General features: G+C 48.3%; 2 protein-coding genes across 3 annotated transcripts; one reads left to right on the forward strand and one right to left on the reverse strand.

The window, feature by feature from the left end:
- Positions 1 to 794: 794 nt before the first annotated feature.
- Vps52 (VPS52 subunit of GARP complex) lies at positions 795 to 13,957 on the reverse strand. Its single transcript, XM_010605272.3, has 20 exons — positions 13,590 to 13,957; positions 12,613 to 12,697; positions 11,666 to 11,718; positions 11,412 to 11,487; positions 11,172 to 11,239; positions 10,722 to 10,897; positions 10,262 to 10,412; positions 9,952 to 10,052; positions 9,707 to 9,839; positions 9,531 to 9,588; positions 9,150 to 9,283; positions 8,617 to 8,772; positions 8,016 to 8,134; positions 7,640 to 7,763; positions 7,310 to 7,405; positions 7,114 to 7,221; positions 6,889 to 6,954; positions 2,030 to 2,141; positions 1,710 to 1,828; positions 795 to 1,516 (listed from the first exon to the last, which is right to left on the reverse strand). Exons 1-20 carry the CDS (start codon positions 13,677 to 13,679, stop codon positions 1,370 to 1,372), a joined length of 2,172 nt encoding a protein of 723 aa, XP_010603574.1. The 5' UTR covers positions 13,680 to 13,957; the 3' UTR covers positions 795 to 1,369.
- Positions 13,657 to 19,147, forward strand: Rps18 (ribosomal protein S18). 2 transcript variants are annotated; one of them, XM_010605271.1, is made up of 6 exons: positions 13,657 to 13,662; positions 14,606 to 14,704; positions 18,524 to 18,610; positions 18,681 to 18,782; positions 18,865 to 18,956; positions 19,032 to 19,147. In XM_010605271.1, exons 1-6 carry the CDS (start codon positions 13,660 to 13,662, stop codon positions 19,105 to 19,107), a joined length of 459 nt encoding a protein of 152 aa, XP_010603573.1. In that variant the 5' UTR covers positions 13,657 to 13,659; the 3' UTR covers positions 19,108 to 19,147. The 2 variants fall into 2 exon arrangements, with proteins under 2 accessions (XP_010603573.1, XP_010603572.1); XM_010605270.2 differs by lacking the exon at positions 13,657 to 13,662 and adding an exon at positions 14,031 to 14,115.
- Positions 19,148 to 19,242: the final 95 nt, after the last annotated feature.

Genomic DNA, 19,242 nt, shown 5'->3' on the forward strand with positions numbered 1-19,242 from the left:
CAGAGCACGGCCCTCGGAGATGGGGCGGAACCCTAAAAAAGGCGGGAGCCAATCCCTATCGGGAGAGCCCATCAGCAGCCTCTCGGCTCCTGCGGCCCGCCGGACAGCACGTCCCTTCCCCGGGAGAGGATGATTAGACCCAGGGAGTGGGGGAAGAGGACCCCATTACCATTTTTTCCTGTCATGTCTTTCCCACGACTAAAGGCGCCCCTATGTCTCTCTAATCTAGAGTCTGAGTTCCAATGAGGTAAGTGAACTTGTGGGAGGCCCAGGAAGACTGTCACACAGATATGGCCAACATGGGTCTGTGTGGAAACTGGTCCACGATGGCGTGGGTGCAGGGGCAGGTGCTACAGCAAGGTGCTGTGACAGGACAGCTACAAGGAGCTGGGGCTGTGGGAGAGGAGACGCCAGAGTCAGCCTGAACTAGCCTCAGGGTAGCCCTCAAGGCGGTGCCATAGCCATGTTCCCAGCGCTGACACATTTGCTTTCTGGTCACGGCTCACCTTCCTCCAAGTTGGTCACTTAATGAAACAGTCCACTCTAAACAGTGCTGCCCCTCTTCCTCTAGAAGGGCTACAGGTCAGATGGTACTTTCTCTGCCCTTTCTTTCTCAATTCCCACCAGAAGATATGCAACCCCCAAGAAGTCCTCTGAGAGGAAGTGAGTCTGGAGAGATATGGCCACCTGACGGCCCCAGGAAGGAGAAAGGGAACAAGGAATGAGTGCTCTGTCGTATTAAATATGTATTGTTTTCTGCAGACTGACGGAGTAAATCTCAAGCCAGGGTTAGGTTAGTGTTCAAGTTATTGAGATCTTAGGTCAAAAAGCTACAGAAGGGTTAGGGATGTAGCTCAGCGGCACAGTACCTGCCTGGCAGGTGTGAGGCCTTGAGTTAAATTCCTAGCACCCCCCCACACAAAAGCTACAAAAAATTAGTTATTTTGAATGGGAAAAAAAACGTAACTTGGAGGCCGTTTCCCTGGCCACCAATTCCAAGTTGAATCTTCACACTTCATGACATGGTGATAGAACTATGTGAGCCAGAGACTGAGGCAGTGAAGGCTTCTGCTTGTGGAAGGGAAAGAGGCTTGGCTGTGTAAAAAGAGAGAATGAAGGTGATAAAACTTGAGAAATGATAATGGTCATTTTAGAAACTCAGGGGCAAGCGGTCTTGGGAAACCTGAAGACACCAGAAGATTCAGCAGGCTTCTGTAGAAGCAAGGTCCTCGCCTGTAGGCTGGATGAGGCGTGTCAAAGGCTTGGGAAGCAAGGGAGATCAAAGGGCATCCCAGGTGATGAAGGGCACGGATGGGGTAAGAGGTCCATGGAGAGGATCTCAGACAATCTCAGGGCAGATCCAGGCACTTCAGAAGTTGGGCTTGTGTTTCTTGAGCTCTACCATAAGGTGGTGAATGTTGATGAGCTCAGCCCTGGCAGGCAGGGCCCGAAGCTGGGGCTGGGACAGCACCCGGTGGAAGCGATGATAAACCTGGATCAGCTGTGTCAGTGCTCCCTGAATAGAGAAAGTCAGAGAGAGATCAGACTGCGGGTGGTGCTAATGCTGATGATAGGAGTAAGGTTAGGGCTCATCCTTAACATTAGGCACAGCTGGAGTTGAAATCAAGGGTTACTTAGGTGATGTCCAAGGAAAAGAGGAGGAAAATAGTCAGAGATAAGACATGGGGCAGGGGCAGGAGTTTTAGTACCTGGATGATACTGGTTCCATTTCTGAAGTTGGTGAAACTTCGCATCACATCCTGACTTAGCGATTCCACCGATGATTTCCAGGAGCTTCCAAAGCCACGGATCAGCTGAGTTACCCGAGCTGATATCAGGAAAAAGTGTCAAGAGGGAAAAACAGGATAAACTTCCATCCCATTAAGTCCTCCCCACCCAAGTACAGCTGTCATCCCCTTCAGCCCCTCTTTTCTGTCCTTCCAGCCAGGTCTTTCTTGCTCTGCCCCTCCCTGTCATCCACACTTTTTTTCCCCACTCCCCTTACCCATGACCACACCCATCTTCATACCTTCCTCCCCTCGAAGTCGCTCAGCCTGTCCGCGCTCAATCAAAGCCTCAGCCTCCTTCACAAATGCCACCAGCCCCCCAAAAGGAGGAGATAACAACTCTTCAATGAATTCCTGGAGGATACACAAGCATATACAGAGCTGGGTGCCCTGCTATCAGCAGATTTTCCCAGTTCTGGCGTGACAACTGCCTAGGGGCCAAAGATGTGCCCATACCAGAAGAGCTCAACTCTGAAAGGTCACATATTGTAGTACTGATGGTCTCTCCAGAGATAGAGGGAATCTATCCCCCTCTTCAAACACACACTAAACTAAACTTGAGCTGGGAGCACAGCAACAAGGAATTGTGGTCAGGGCTGCCCAATGGTGGGCAGCTGGGAGAGGTAGGGCACCAGAAGACAAATGGCCAGGGCTACTCTGGTGTCTAGCAACTGGACATAGGGTCTCTTGGGAGAGCCTCAAAGAGACACCAAAGTAGAGTGAATGGATGCATCTTTCAGCTACTGCAAAAGCAGAGGCAAATCCTGTCCAGGGGCAAATATCCTCAACCCTCTGCAGACCTTTGAAGCTTTCACTGATGAAGGTCAAGCAATGAACTCAAAGATCATGAGACAGACAGGCACCTGGGAGGCCAGCAGTCTTTAGTGGTCTGAGACCTTATATCATGTTTGCTGATTCTCATGGGAGCTGGCCTCCCATGTGTGAAGTTAAACATGAAGAAATAAAGGTGACTATAAGGAATATACAGGCTTGAAAAAATAGAATTTTTAGAACTAAATTTTTTTTTTTTTTTTGGTACTGGGGATCGAACTCAGGTCCTTGTGCTTGCGAAGCAGGTGCTAGAACCACTGAGCTAAATCTCTGACCCCTAAACAATTTTTTAAAATCAGCAAGTAAAATAGCAGGTTAGATATAACTGAAGAGTAATACAAGCTGGGTACAGGGTGGGTCACACCTGTGATCCTAGCACTTGGGAGGCTGAGGCAGGAGGATCACTTCAAGTTTAAGGCCAGCCTGGACTACAAAGCAAGACCCTGTCTCAAAAAAAAAAAAAAAGAAAGAAATCTACATTTAGAAATATTGCAATAAAACTTCAGAATACCAAAGAAAAAAGAAATGATTTTTCAAAGCAATTGAAGATAACAGATTGGCCAGAAACATAACTTCTCCACAGCTACAATTTAAGCCAGGAGACTGGGAAAATATCTAAGTGTAAAGAGAAAATAAGTGTTTACTTAAAGTCTGACAGGACTTCCCCTCATATACATAAAAAAAAAAATGGATTTGGGCCGAGGATTTTGCTCAGTGGTTCCACTGCCTGCCTCGCAAGCACAAGGGCCCGAGTTCAATCCCTGGTACCAAAAAAAAAAAAGAATTTCTGTTCTAAAAACATTAAAAAATAAAAAGATTCCCCAACACTAAAAAAAAATAAAGAAAGAAGAAGCAGGCAGAGCTATATTTACATGAAATATAACAGGCTCCAAGAAAAGTTTTAATTTTTAAAAAAGCCCTAACAATTAAAGAAGATCATTATATAATGAGAAATTACTTGTAACCAGCAAAACCTAACGATTCTCTCTACTTCATGGCTGCCAAGGGTTGAACAGTTTTCCTCTACCAAGCCCTTCCACTATGATGTTTCTGCCTTGGAGCCAGGCAACCATCGTCTGAACCCTCAGGAACTATGAGCCCAAGTAAATCTTTTCTTTTTTAAGTTGTATACATCAAATATTTTGTCCTATAAATGGAAAAGCTGACTGATATGCCCAGCACACACAAGGCTCTGGGTTCAATCCCCAGTACAAAAAAAAAAAAAAAAAAAAAAAAAAAAACATATACTGAAACACATCTAGAACCCATACCCATGTACTAAATACAAAATCGGAATGTAGGCTATATAAAGAATTCTTATACATTTTTTTTCTTCTTTGTTACCAGAAATCAAACTTAGGAGCTTGTGCTTTCATGGTTAGTGGTGGCACCACTGAGTTAAATCCCTGGCCCCAAAAATTCTTATAAATTCTGAAAAATAATTATTATAAATAAAAAAAAAACAGTAAGCAACCCAGTTTTTAAAAGATCAAATGTTATGATATTTATAAAAAAGAAAAATTAGTGTAGCTACTAAACATTTGAAACACTAATCAATCTCACTAGTAATCAAGAAAAATCAAGGCCTGATTGAGATCACTAAGATAGTATGATGATAATACCACACAATGGAGAAAATGTGGCTCACGGAAAATTTGTACATATTGTAGGTAAGGAGGAAATTAGTACAACTACTTAGGAAAACAATATGAACAATCTGTTCTGTCTTGGTTTTTTTTTTTTTTTTTTTTTTTTTTTTTTTTTTTTTTTTTGCTTGTTTCTTTTGTTTGTTTTTTTGGTACCAGGGATCAAATTCAGGACCTTGTGCTTGCTAGGCAGGCACAGCATCACTGAGCTACATCTCCAGCCCTTGACCCTTATATAAAGTGGCTTACTGGGCCAGGGGTGTAGCTCAGCGGTACTGTGCCTGCCTGGCAAGTGCAAGATCCTGAGTTCAAACCCCAGTACCAAAAAAAAAAAAAAAGAAAGTGCCTTACTGATAGAGCATGGTAGTACATGCCTATAGTCCCAGCATTCAAGATGCTGAGGCAGGAGGATTGCCATAAGTTCAAGACCAGTGTGGGCTATACAGTGAGTCTGAAGCCAGCCTGAAATACATAGCAAGACTCTGTCTCAAATAACCAAGTAAATAAATAAATAAAATAATAAAAATAAAGTTACTTATTGGCAGCATACCTGAAAGCAAGGCTACTATTCTACATATACACCCAAGAGAAACTTCTGTGTGTATGTTGCTAGGGATTGAACCCAGGCCCTCTTGAAAAGCCACATTGGCATGTGCTAAGAGACATGATTATTCATAAAACAATGCTCACAGCATAAAAAAGAAAGAAAGAAAGAACTGGGCATGGTGACCTATGCCTATAATCCTAGCCCTCAGGGGCCTGAGCAAGAGGATTACAAATTCAAGCCCAGTCTGGGCAATTTAACAACTTTGCAAGACCTAGTCTTTAAAATAAATGAATGAATAAATGAATAAAAATAAAAAGGGCTGGGGCTGGGGATTTAGCTCAGCAGTTCAGTGGCCTGCTTTGCAAGCTCAAGGACCTGAGTTCAATCCCTGGTACCAAAAATAAAAAAATTTAAAAATAAAAACATAAATATGTAGATCGGGAGGGGAGGAGGGGGTGAAGGGAGGGCAGGGGTAAGGGGAAAAAATGAGAATCAAGACTTGTCATGTAGAGGTACAAGATCCCAACAATGAATGTAACTGTACTGTATCCCTAAAATGTACCAATAAACGCAATTAAAGCTGAAAAGTAAATAAATAAATAAATAAAAAGGGCTGGGCTGGGGACTAGCTCAAGGCAGAGGCCCTGGGTTCAATCCACAGTACCTCTCCCACAAAATAAACCTAAAAATAATCTAAAGGTTCACTTACACAATGTACATATTCACACAATGTAACCTTATATAAGAATCAACTAGAATGAGCTACAGCCACATGCAATAGCCTGAGAGTATTTGAAAAATCATGTGTGAACAAAGCCCTGTAATTCGGTTTTTATGTCAGTCAAAACCAGAATTAATTCCAATGGTATAACTGATAATGTGAAATAGGAAGAAAAGGGCTAAAGGAGTAGGGGAAGTGAAATAAAGGAGAAAGGAAATAAAGGAAAGGAAAAAATTGGAAAAGAAGAAAAAAATGGAACAAAGGTTTGTAAATAGGGAAGGGTAAAGTGGGTGAATGGAGGGCAGGGGAATGGGAAAAAAAATAAGAACCAAGATACATCATGTAAAGGTACAGGATCCCAGTGATGAATGTAACTGTATTGTTTACCTTAAATGTATTTATTTATTTAAATAAATAAGTCATTAAAGATGTTTAAGTACCCTTTCAAAAGCAGCCATGTCAAATGAAAACAGTTTTGTTTGTTAGTTTGTTTTGGTTTTTTTGAGACAGGGTCTCACTATGTAGCTCAGACTGCTCTGGAACTCACTCTGTAGCCCAGGCTGGTCTCGAACTCACAGTGATCCTCCTGCTTGGATTACAGGCATGCGCCACCACACCCCACTTGAAAACAGTTTTAAATAAACCCTATAAAGACTTCAAAATCTTAAATTTCATTATATAATTATGTTTTGGGATGTTTGTTTGTTTTTTTGAGACAGGGTCTCACTATGTAGTTGAAACTGACCAGGAACTCACCATGTAGCCCAGGCTGGTCTTGAACTCATAGGATCCTCCTGCCTCAGCCTTCTGAGTGCTGGGATTACAGGTGTGTGCCACCACATCTGGCTTTTTTTTTTTTTTTGAAGGTTGTTTTTGTTGTTTGAGACAAGTTCTTACTATGTAGTCCAGGCTGGCCATGAACTCATGATCTTTTTGCCAAAGCAACCCAAGTGCTGCGATTACAGGTGTGCACCCCACACCTTGATGTAGCTATTTTTAAAGCATGAGCATGGGAGAAAACTCCAAAGGGTCGTGGGGAAGCAAGAGCATGACAAACACAGAATTTAGGACAACAGGTACCTCTGAATGAGAGGGAGGGGGTGGGGTGAGGGGGAATCTGTAGTTTGATGTTTTTGTTAAGGTGCTATTTTTGATTGTGTGATAGGATCACATGTATACATCTCATTGCAATAAATGAACGAGACCAATCATGACAGCCTGTTGAGAGTCCAGAGTTACAATGATTCTAATTCTGTGTACCGGAAGTCCATTATGCCCCTTTCCCCAAACCCCAAACCCACACACTAAGCTGAATACAGCACACAAGACCGTGCTGTCCCTTTCCCGTGTCCCCACCTGTGTCCGAGCATTGAGCAGCTGTTGGAAACTCTCAACCTCTTTGCTGTCATCTGTAGCCCGTTCCTGAGGGAAGACAAAGGGAAATATCAGGCCTGGGAACAGCAGGCCTTCCCTCCACATTCTGGGCTTGTGCAGGACTCCAAGAACAAGAAGACAGACATCATCTCTGCCCTCACTACGCTCGTGCTCTGCATGGGGTGACAGGGCAGGCGCGCCCCTCACCATCAGCACACCCAGCATCATGTCATAGTTGTTGATCAGAAACACAAGCTGCTCCTTCCGGGAAGAGAATTCAGCTGCCACTCGGAGGACAAAATTCTCCACCTCCACCTGAGGAATCCAACGAGAGGAAGTGATGCAAAAAGGCCAAGTCATCCAGGTCTTCTCTGCTGCTGTGGAGTCACTGCTGTCCCCTCACCTGTAGCTGTCCCAGCAGCTGCATGGTCCGCTCATTGGGAATGGTCTGGTTGATGCTGACAAGGGCGGAGGAGAACTCTGCATACCGGCGTGTGATCTACGAGAAAAAAGGTGGAAGAACCACACCGGCCTGCTGGCCCAAGCAACTCAACCTCCAACTCCCTCAGCGACCAGCTTCCCTGTGACCTCTACCTCCAACCCTTCTTCCCAACAGTGCCCAGTGCAGCAGGAATGTGGCTGCACACCGAGACTGCCCTTCACGTCGTATGGCCCAGCAGGCAGACAGAGCCTGTCCTTTAAGGCTTCCTTTGTTACCCTCGCCCTCGCTCACATAGTGAGGCCGAGTATCCAGCCCGCCAAGGCGCTGCGGGTCAGTGCTGCGCACGCTCTGGACATTCATCTCCAGGATCAGCTCGAACCGTGGCCACAGCAAGGCAAGCACCTGTTCCCAGTACCTGTGGGCTTAACCAGAACCAGAGGTCAGCTGGCAAGGAACTTGGGGCACAGAGAGAAGGGGGCATGTACTTCTGGTTAATGGCACATGATGGGGGAGTGGGAAAGGTGAGCCAGAAAGCAGCTGCCTCTGGAGCACCCTAACAGGAATAAGGGTCAATGACCTCAGGTCAGGAGGAGCCCATGGTCAGGCTGGAGCTGCGCAAACCCAAGGGTTCAAGCCTGCAGGGCAACAAGGACCAGAACTCTGTGACCTGTCCAGGGCCGGGACCTCCCTCTTTGCTGCAATGTTGCGGAAACGGAGAACAATGTGGATACAGAGAAAAATGGCAATGGCATCGTAGCAGTCGGCCAGATAGGACTCCAGGTGTTTCTGTGATTTGGGAACAGGGGGAGAAGTGGAAGCGCATGTCTGTCAGTCTGTTGCTCCCAGAGGCTATGGACAAATAAATGTGTATTTCTTTAGGGATGAGGCCCTGGGCAGAGAGAGAACTAAAAGGGAAATGCACTCTCCTTCCCTGGCCACCGTCCCACTTGTCCACCAACCCTGTCCACTTGTCCTTCACAGATCACAGGGATCTATGATCACAAGCCAGTCACAGCAGAATTCAGAGCTGAGTAGGGCCAGGGGTTAGAGCAGCAAGATTTTGGGGTCCCTCAGTTTTCAGGTGCTTTAGCCTAGTGTGGGTAAGCAGCAGGCATAGCCTCAGGGACCCCAAGGTTTCACAAGTGTCAGCTCTATGTACGAGGGTTAATAATGTTAGAATAAGGGGGTCCTGGAGTCAGTATTACCCGTTAAAACCCCACCGTGCTGATGAGGACAAGGACATAAAAGTACAAGATCAGGGATCTTACCAGGGTCATGCTGAGGGTTCGGCCCATGACAGCATGGAATAGGTCATGGGCAGCTGGGCCAGACACAACAAAAAATTCACAGATGAAAAGATATTCACGGCAGGAATTGTCTAGGAGGGCGTAGTGCTGGCTGCGGAAGAGGGCTTCAAATGGATACTAGGAGACGGGCAGAGAGACAGAAGGGATGCATCCAACACCGGAAACTTAGCAAACTTGGGAAGGAGCTCTGCAGACCCATCCCATTCAGTCTCACTCCAGGCAGGGAAAGAGCACCCCGAATGGGCACTGAAAAGGTGGCGGACCCAGGTACACAAAAGGAAGCACCCACCCCACCTGCTGATGCCCCTCCTGCAGCTACCCCAGCCACCTCAGGAGTCACCCCCTCCACCCGTCTCCCTCACAACAGGCCAGAGCGATGGGACAGACCACTCCCATGTCTGGGCCCACGGGTAGGGAAGGTTTGCCCAAGGTCTGGCCCTCCCAACCCTGTGCATGGAGTCCCCTTCACAACTGAAGCTTGCTCCTCCTCATACCCTCTGCTCTCCCCGCTGGGCTGTGTGGGGCACCAGGATGGGGGCCTCAAGTTCAGTAGGGGAGATGACGGAGCCACGGGTGCCCAGGGTGAAGATGGTGTTCCTGCTGCGAAGTGACGGCTTCGAGAAGAATCGTGACGAGGGTCAGAGTCAAGGAAGGCAATGAGACCACACCAGTCCCTTGGACTCAGGATCTGCAGGGACCCAGGCAGCCAGACACAGCCTAGACATCCCTCCACCAGAACCATAGCCCCACTTCACTTGACATCTGCGAATGGGCTTCAGAGTCTACACCCCCAAAATCAACAGAGAACTGTGTGTCAAAATCTTGTGTGCGTGTTCCTCTCCGGGCCTGGCAGGAGGGTCGCCACTCCAGGATATCTTTCTTTGCTGTATCTTCCACACCCATGAGATCATCTTTCTCCGCAACTTCCTCATACTGGCGAAAGCAAAGACGAGCACCAGTCACCATCTCACAGCAGAGAAATACGTTCCTGTCCCGCATTACCAGGTGTCGCCTCCTCCCAGCCCATGTGACCCTCACTCCTTGGCCTCACCTGCACCTTCATGAGCCGCCCGAGGTAAGAGCGGTAGTAAGACAGGTAGATCTTGCTCAGTGTCTCTACATACTCATCCCTGATCTCCTTCGCTGTTGCTCGTTCATTGCCCAGGAGGAACTGATAGAAGAACCTGGAGGGGCCAGGACAAGTCAGTCTCCCTATCTTCCCAAGGAACAAGATGCGCACACTGGGCTGCTCCAACACTCAAGAGGCCACCCTGTGCCCCTCCCTGGGGTGGCGACCTGTACTTCAGCAGGGCCGTCTGGGGGATCTGGTAGTTGGTCATTGGTTTTCTGAAGGAATAAATCTTCTGGAGAATAAATTCTCGGATCTTCGTCACTGCCTAGATGTGGGGAATCAAACAGAGCGCATGAAGTTGCAACCCTTTTACTATACAGGAGAAACCAGGGGAAGCGACAAACGCTAATCACATGAAGAACAACAAATACTTCTTGAGACTTTTGGGGAAACCCAGCGAGGCAAGGATGAACTCTGAGAAAAGTTCCTGGGGAGTCCAGTTCTAGTCTCAGAGGTGTCTGCCCCTCCTCCCACCTTGACCCGGAGCCGGTCCAGCACGCCTCTGACATCGGCGCAGGCCGCTGTGCCTCTGGCTTCCTGCTCTCTGACTGCGGCTGCCTTGGCATCCAGCTCCTGCAGCTGCTCCAGGAACCTGGGCTCTGTCACCGGAGCCTCCAGAATTGCTCTGGGTAGCAAGGAGGAGTGGGATGGATTAGAAGGAAGACCCAGATGCATCAAGGGTACAAATGGTTGTCAACAGGGTCAGGGATTTAGCTCAGTGGCACCGTGCCTGCCTTGCAAGCACAGGTCCTGAGTTCGATCCCTGGTACCAAAAAAGAAAAGAAAAAGAAATGGTTGTCCACCCACCCATTAATTTCTAGAAGGTGCCTGATGACCTGAGCCAGGAGACCCACAAAGCAAATAGGATAAGGCACCATCTACCCAGCCCATCTATCTGCCATGGATATTATGACCCTTTAAACCAGTGACTCACGTGACCAGAGCAGATGGCACCACTAGACCGTCAACCAGCTCCCCAAGTTTCCCCCGAACCGCCTGGCGGTTTCGCAGTCGAATGTTCATGGCTCCTGACTGCTCCTGCAGCGTCCGGATCTCGGAGCTGATGGAGCTGAGGTCACTTTGAAAAGCTCCCAGCATCTGCTCCATGCGCTGGAGGGAGGGCAGAAGATGACGCTGCAGTACCACAGGGTTGGCAGAGGACAAGTGGGCCACCCAAGTCTCGGTAAATACCCCAGCACCCGCCAGCCCCTGAGGGTGGCAGATGATGAGATGGCCCAAAGGTCAATGGGAAATAATTTTTATGGCAGTTTTAAAAAAAGGCTGCTGCTGAGGGCATCCAGAAAGTGATCTGCACATGTCCTTATCTGAGGCTGTGACCTAAACAATGGTGCCAGAGGTCAACATCCAGTAATGCACTACTAACCTCCAGGACAGCATCACAGGCTGTGATCTGGTTGTGCAGAGATGCGATGTTCTCACTCTCCTGGATATCTAAGCCACAAGAGTCAAGGGCCTGACAGTGAAGGCAAAGATACCCCAGGACCTTTGCAATGTCTCCCCACAGCGACAGAGAGCTCAGGGAGAGGCCTGCCGCAGCCGTGGTATTTGCAACTGCACTCCACATATCCCAGTAACACCATCCTCTCCCTCTGCTGGAGGATACAATCACGAATGGACTTCTGCTCTATCTGTTGCAGCTCCAGCTCAACCTGCTTTGAATAGTGACGGAGATCCACACCCTGGGAGAACACAGAGAGGACAGGTCAGAAGGGTGTCACAGTGAGGGGACCCCGGGGCAGAACCAGTGAAGGGCTGGAGGGTAAGGTGATAGTAGGAGAGCAAGAGATTTTTTTTTTTTGGTCTTCTTTGGGGGTGGCTAGGTGAAGCAGGGCAGGTTGGTACAGTGGAGAACCTCACCGTTTTGAGAGCTTCCTTTACTAACTCATCCTCCAGATTTGCCTGAATGTGAACTGGAAACAGAAATTTATTATAAGGGTCCCTCTCCCCACACTGAGCATCTGCACAGCAATCCCTGCCTTCTTCCTTTTGGCCCCCCCCATGCCTTGAAGGTTACAGGTACAGTCCCCTTAGATGCAGTTTCACTTTCTGCCATTACAGTTACTGGGGGTCAATGGCAGACCAAAAATACTACTGGAAAACTTCAGAAATAAACAATGTGTATGTTTGAAATTGTGCGCCACTCTGAGTAGCTTGATGAAATCTGGTGTCACCCTATTCCATCCCACATGGGATGTACATCATCTTTTTGCCCAATGTGTTCATGTTGTACGTGCTACCAGCCTGGTAGTCACAGACACCTTGCTAGATAGACCGATCCTCCATGTAGGAAGTGCTTATATTTACATTATGCTCATTCTACTTAAATGACGGCATCACAGTACAAGAGTGGGGATCCCAGCAATTGTATCGCAGTGTATTGCTATAACTGTTCTGGTTTATTATTGATGCTGTTACTCTCTTACTGTGCCTAATTTATAAATTAAACTTTATCAGTTAGGTGTGGCGGCAGACACCTGTAATCCTTGCCATGTGAGAAGCCGAGGCAGGAAAGACTACAAGTTTGAGGCCAGCTCGGGCAACGCATCAAAACCCTATGTCAAAAATAAAAAGGGCAGGAATACAGCTCCAGTAAAGTACTTGCCTGGCACGCATGGGGTCTGGGTTCAAACCCCAGTACCACAAAAATTAATTAATTAATTAAAAATCATAGATATGGATGATTAGGAAAAAAGCATATCTCTAGAGTTTAATAGAAGGAGTTACCTATTACAGGTCTTGTACATTATTCCTAGATGATAAGGGAGGACTACTACACTCTGTTCCCACCCCATAGCATCACTTACCATCTACTTCATCCAGGATGAACTCATCAGTGGTGATATCCAACTCCCCAAGTTGCAGTGGCTCCTGAAGCGCAGGACTACCTCCCTGGAGAGAGACAAGTTAATAGGAAGAGAATCCAAGGAGATAGGGGAGAATATAATTGGATATCCCAATCCTTCAAGAGAGGGGGTGGGATGCTCCTACCAGGGAGCCAAAGTCTTGAGTCAAAAGATTCTAATATCATGATTTACTCAATTTACTACTTCAGCCTAGCGGAATACGATAAAAAATCAGGGGCTGGGGATGTAGCTCAGTGGTGCTGCACCTGCCTCGCAAGCACAAGATCCTGAGTTCGATCCCAGGTTAAAAAAAAATATATATATAGGCACTCCATAAAGACAGTGAAGGTATGCAAAGGAGGAAATTAGGAATTGTAGAGGACAAGGCAGCACTTGCGTTTGATTTTAGAACCTGATATCTCAGGTATTCTATCACCGGACTTCTGGGGAGCTCTCAACAGCCTAGAATTGTCAGGGAAAACATAGTGTGCCAGGTGCCACCTTAAACATGCTCATCTAATCCTAATGGCAACCTACATGGTAGGTCCTATTTTCTTCTCCACTTTATGGCTGTGGAAAATGATGGCACTGAGAGGCTGGTTAACTTGCCCAGGACACGCAGCATGTGAACGGCAAAGCTGCAATCAGAACCCAGGTAATCTGGCTCCGCAGGCCACGTTCTTAAAACCTTTACACTGTATCACTTCTCTACCAAAAAATGTGAATAGAAAATTGAAACCGTGCCCCTGAACCTGACTTTCAGTTATTTTTTTGTCTCCGCTGAGGCTCGAGTTCCGACCCAAGGAGGGGATGGGAAGCCAGACAGCATCACCGGTAGCAGGGGAGAGACAACCCCTGTGCTTAAACCCAGTCCAGGCCTTTCTGACACAAGGACGACTGGACAGGACGACGGAGAATAAACAGCCCCGCGCTCTCACCAGAGGACCCTCCTCTTCCTCCAGATCTGAAGCCCCAGCCCGCAACATCAACTCCCGGGCAGCTGCCGCCATGGTCGCAGCGGCGGCCATTCCCCCGCAGCCTCACTTCCGGCAGCTGTCAGTCCCGGCAAGCCAGTTCTCCAACGCAGAACTACAAATCCCAGAGTGTCTTGCAGTGCGAAATTGTTCCCAGATACTGAAGTTAAACTGTTTGGCTCAGCCTCGCCCTTTCACTTCATCCAAGTGGAAGTGGGAAGTGGCAGTCTCAAGAACAGCCTCGAACCGGAACTCTAGAAGCTCTCAGAAGCAGGACCTTTGAGACAGTTTAAAAAAAACGAAGATCACACCGGAAATTGTGATATCCAATACAGATTCCCAGACATCAATTCCCGCTGAAGCAGTTTCCGGAAGTGGTTTTCTTATATTACTCCGCCTCTTCCGCCTACAAGCTATATAAGAAAGTGACGTCACTTCCCCTCTCTCTTCCACAGGAGGCCTACACGCCGCCGTTGTCGCTGCCGCCATGGTAAGACAGGAGTCCGTGCCGGGATCCGGCGACATCGGAACCCAGGCAGGGAAAACTTGCTGTCAGAACACCGAGGACGGCCTATTTTGAGGGCCTGCAGCTTCCTGTGTGGGGCCTTGGATCGCAGCCCTGGGAAGGGACGACCAAAGACTTGGAGTTCCGGGGAGAGGGGCCCGAGGAAGGGTCACTCCCCGGGCGCACGAAAGCTGCCAGAGGCTTGGGCGTGTGTGGCGACCTCCGGCCTCCGCCACTCAGCGTACTTTTGGGAACGGCCGACGTGCGCCTTCCAGAGTGCATTTTCCCAGGCTTGATCGTTTCGAGTTCCAGCTTTCTGAGGACTGAGGAGTTTGTTGTGTGAGAACCTGAGGGGAAGAGGGGTTGTTGCTCCCACTGTGCCAAGCTTTTTGCTCTGTTGGAGGTTGTGCGCCTTAGAGACCTTACAGTGTGATGGTAGTTCAGGCTCTCTGATTTCTCCCCTGTGCTCTTTCAGTCTCTAGTGATCCCTGAGAAGTTCCAGCACATTTTGCGAGTACTCAACACCAACATCGATGGGCGGCGGAAAATAGCCTTTGCCATCACTGCTATTAAGGTAAAAAGCAGAGTAAGAGGTGAAGAATTTCAGTGAAACTTGGGTTGTCCCAACCTATACTGTGAAACACAAGGCTGAAGGGACATAAAGTCCCATCTGTATCACTTCAACACCTGAGGTAGGAGAATAATTAAGGGAGTAACTAATCCCATGAGGACATTTACACAAAAGGTAAGCTACAAAAGCCAGTGTGGCCTGAAGTCGAGCCAAAACATTTCACATGGGCAAGTGGTTGCCTACAGACTTGCCTCAGATTTTCTTAACCCGTCAGTTTCGGAAGGTCCTTTCTAGATTCGGTTTCTCCCCGTCTGTCTCCTCCAGGGCATCGTAACAGCAACCCTTGTTGTAAGGCATGTTCGCTAAAGTTTGGGTGCTTTCTATACATCTTGGGGTGAGGAGAACTGTCGACAAATCCCAAGTGTGATGAAGTAGGGCAGAGCGAGCAGGGCATTGACTCAGATGTTAGAGCTCCTTTGCTGTTGAAGTGGAGACCAGCATTGGTTTTGGCTTTTTGATATTGAAATTGTGGATGCGAAGTTGGATGTTTCACTTCACAAAGCAAGGGAAATCCAGGCCTTCCACAAGGGGGTTATTTTTTTAATCAAAATAGATAATTGGAAAGCAGTCTTGTACACTGCATGGGGTAGGGCTGGACCTGTGTTATGACCATCCCCTGCCTCTGATATTTGGTAGGTGCTCCACAGTGTTGGGGACTGGGTGATACTAGGGATACTGTGCTAAGTTTTCCATACGGGGGATAAAATAAAGGGAGCCCATTTAGTTGGAGGAAGCTCACACAGGATTGGTGTCTGTCAAAAGATAATTTATAAGCCGGGCGTGGTGGCACATGCCTGTAATCCCAGCACTCTGGGAGGCTGAGGCAGGCGGGTTGCGGTGTGTTTGAGATCAGCCTGAGTTCCAGGTCGGTCTACATAGTGAGACTCCTGTCCCAACCCCCCCCCCAAGATAATTTACAGGGTAAAGCATAGCTTGGATAAAGTTTGTTATGCTCACTTCACTCTGTACTGCAGGAAACAACTTTCACTTGTTTTCAGGTGGTTTGGAGGAAGATTGCTTTTTTCTGTTGGACACTGGAACTAAGAAGGCATTGCAAAGTACAGCGCCTATCTAAAGGTTACTGTAAGGCAGGCAGGAGATAATGAAGTAGTAGAAAGGATGAGCATGGTTTGTGAGTGCTGCACCTGTCCCCTCCCTCTTTAAAGTTGAGTAGTGTTTGTTATTTGGGGTGACTCAGAAGCAGTTTAACCAGGCACATTTGGGTACATGATGAGGGCCTGAGGTAGCATCTCTTGGGGTTCCTGATGTCCTGCTTATTCCTGGGAAAGGCCATTCCCTAGCTTTGGTGCATGCTAAGGTTTTCGCTAGTTGTGTGAAGTCAGCAGAGACATCTCTTTAGTTGTGCTAGAAGCAAAGCTTTTGAGGGCTGAAAAATTGAAAGGAGATGACCGGTCGTGCTTGTGCACACCTGTAATCCCAGCACTGGTGAGGCGGAGTGGGGCAGGAGGATCACTGTGAGTTCGAGACCAGCCTGGGCTACATAGTGAGTTCCAGGTCAGTCTCAACTATACAGTGAGATCCTGTCTCAAATAAAAAAGAAAGGAGATGGAGAAGGGAAAAGGTTGAGTATTGGCTGGGCGGATTCCTCCAAGGAGGTGGCCAAGTGGTGGTAAGAAAGTGCCTTAAAGTTTAGTGACTGGGGGGGGGTGAGTCAGCACAGATCAAGCTCTATGTTCATGGTGTCCTGGATGTTGGATTGAGATAGGGTCTGCCTGCGTAACTTAATTGGCTGAAGTCTTGATGCTTTTGCCTCCATTTCTCAGAGTGCTGGGATTACAGGCCTGGGGTATGTGTGTGTGTGAGAACAGTCTCACTTTGGGCTTCCGGCTGACCTTGAGCTCACTCTAGCCCAGGCTGGCCCCAGTGATCCTCCTGCCTCAGGGCCACCACTGTCTCCCATGTTTACACTGTGTTTTTTTGTTTGTTTGTTTCCTTTTAAACTTGCAATGCTTGTCTTTATTTTGTTCTTTATATATTGAAAGTGAAAAGAAATAGTGTACTGAGTTGATTGTGCTGTATTCTTTAAGGCTGGTCTTCCCACCCTACCTCTGAACATAACTGGTATTAATGGGTTATTTGTAAACATGAGAGTGAGTTTGGGCTTGGTAAATAAATACCTGGTAAGTGCTCAAAGTCCTTATTGAGGAACTCTGGTCCTGCCAAATCACCACTCAGGGATGTAGCTCCACAGTGTGTGCCTGGCAAGTGCCAGGCCCTGAGTTCCATTCCTGGTACTAAAAAAAAAAAAAAAAAAAAAAAAAACCTTTGTACACAGAGTTGTTACTGGTTTTTCTATAACAAGATTGGACCCTTAGATTGTAAATGTGAGAAAGTAACCCCCATGGGTATGTACATGTCTGGCCAAGCACATACCTCTGCTACCAGCTATTCTGGAGTATTATGAGTTTGCAGGCAGCTTGGTTAACAGCAAGATCCTGTACCAGAAGGTAAATAAAAGAAAAAAGAAAAGTTAAGACCAGGTGTGGTGGTGTACACCTGTAATCCCAGCACTTGGGAGGCTGAGGCAGGAGGATTGCTGTGAGTTCAAGACCAACCTGGGCTACATGGTGAGTTCCAGTTCAGTCTCAACTACATAGTGAGACCCTATCTCAAAAAAAAAAAAAAACCCAAATTGCTTTGTGTACACCTATTCCCAGTCTGAAGTAACTGTCAGGCATACAGTTTGTGTGTAAGAAAACTTGAGGGAGACACCCTGGTATCCTGAGTCAACCAACAGAAATTCCTTCGCAGCTCTGAGGTCAAAAGTCAGGATGTCAGTAGAAGCATGCTCAGTGTGAAGGCACCAGGAGCCCTGCCTTGTTTCTTCCTGTCTGCTGGTAATTGTCCTCCGCTCTTGGCTTGGATCTGCCACCACTATGCTTTCCCTTGTGTGGCTCAGGTCGCCAGTCGCTGGATTTGGGGCCCCTACTGGAGTGGGACCTACTTGTTTTGGCAGAATGTAAAGTTATGCCGCAAGGGTGGTATGAGCATGGGTAGGGAGAAGGGAGCATTTACCCAGCAGACACTGGGCATTGAGCTCCACAGCCTTTGTGCTGCACTACGTCCCCTGACCTTTTATTTTCGAGACAGGATATCTGTAAGTAGCCTGGTCTGCTGGGATCACACACCACCGAGCCAGTTCACCATTCTTTCTTAACCAAAGCTTGGTTCATGAGTTCAGGAGACGGGTGCCTGTAGTGGTGTCATCACTGACAATGAGCATTAATTCAAACTTTTGAGTATGACTTGAGCAGAGCAGTTCATTAGGTCCCTGGGTTATGCATCATTTCTGTGTGTTGACAGTCGTTTGTGATGATGATGGGAAATTTCAGTCACTGGTGACTTGGCCAAAGAACTGGCCCTGAGAAATCCGGACAACGAACAGAGGACCCTCTGTTGCTGCCTCAGCCTGGCCAAATGGGCCATTCTTCACGAGGCGGAAATGCCAAGGCACTTGCAGCTGCGGGGAAAGGGCCCCACTTCTAGGATGCTGCATTTCTGGTTTGGGTCAGGCCTCACCCAGAGCAAAATTTTGTCTTGGTTTTTGAGCCTCCCGTGGTACACAGTAGTTCGGGCTGGCCTCAGCTGCTATGGTTAGGCTACCTATCTAGAAAGCTGGGGGAGGGGAGATGACTTGGGAAACGGGGAAGGGCTTGATCCTTCCAGCTTCTACCGTTTTTGAACAGCGAGGTTAGTTATAGGAAAGATCAGATTCAAGCCTGATTCCCCTCTTAACTTCAGGGTGTGGGGCGAAGATACGCTCATGTGGTGTTGAGGAAAGCAGACATCGACCTCACCAAGAGGGCTGGGGAGCTCACTGAGGACGAGGTGAGGCGGGGAAAGGGGCTGGGGCCGGCCCTGGGATCGCGGCGCCTGGGGCTGACCGTCCTGCCTGCAGGTGGAACGCGTGATCACCATCATGCAGAACCCACGGCAGTACAAGATCCCAGACTGGTTCCTGAACAGACAGAAGGACGTGAAGGACGGGAAATACAGCCAGGTGTGTGGGGCGGGGCTCTGGAGTGGGGGACCCGGTGCACCGGGCCAGGAGTAAAGCCCGCGACCCCCGCCTGCGCATCCAGGTTCTGGCCAACGGGCTGGACAACAAGCTCCGCGAGGACCTGGAGCGGCTGAAGAAGATCCGAGCGCACCGGGGGCTGCGCCACTTCTGGGGGTGAGTAGAGGCCGCTTGGGGCTGCGCCGGTCCCTTTTCCAAAGTGTCCGAGTGACCTGTGGCCTTTCCCCGCAGCCTTCGAGTCCGCGGCCAGCACACCAAGACCACTGGGCGCCGGGGCCGCACCGTGGGTGTGTCCAAGAAGAAATGAGTCCGCAGGCCTCTTCTCTTAATAAATCGTTTACATAGCCGCGGCTTCCTGTCTCCTTGTTCTTCCCGCGGAGAGGGTGCGGAGAGGGTGCGGCGGTGCCAGCCGGCGGCTGGCTTCTCCCATCCGCGGGGCAGG

This window comes from Fukomys damarensis, unplaced genomic scaffold (genome assembly GCF_012274545.1).
Source record: "Fukomys damarensis isolate Sample0158 unplaced genomic scaffold, DMR_v1.0_HiC HiC_scaffold_20, whole genome shotgun sequence".
Classification (NCBI taxonomy): domain Eukaryota; kingdom Metazoa; phylum Chordata; class Mammalia; order Rodentia; family Bathyergidae; genus Fukomys; species Fukomys damarensis.

What these genes read in the sequence shown, in the direction of transcription:
- Rps18 (XM_010605271.1), top strand. An exon ending in AGGACGGGAAATACAGCCAG is followed by an intron (nt 18,783 to 18,864) that starts GTGTGTGGGGCG and finishes CTGCGCATCCAG; the next exon opens with GTTCTGGCCAACGGGCTGGA. An exon ending in GGGCTGCGCCACTTCTGGGG is followed by an intron (nt 18,957 to 19,031) that starts GTGAGTAGAGGC and finishes CTTTCCCCGCAG; the next exon opens with CCTTCGAGTCCGCGGCCAGC.
- Vps52 (XM_010605272.3), bottom strand. Translation starts at nt 13,679, where the DNA reads ATGGCCGCCGCTGCGACCATGGCGGCAGCTGCCCGGGAGTTGATGTTG. An exon ending in GGAAGATACAGCAAAGAAAG is followed by an intron (nt 9,284 to 9,530) that starts ATATCCTGGAGT and finishes GACCCTCGTCAC; the next exon opens with GATTCTTCTCGAAGCCGTCA. An exon ending in ATGGAACCAGTATCATCCAG is followed by an intron (nt 1,517 to 1,709) that starts GTACTAAAACTC and finishes TTCTCTATTCAG; the next exon opens with GGAGCACTGACACAGCTGAT.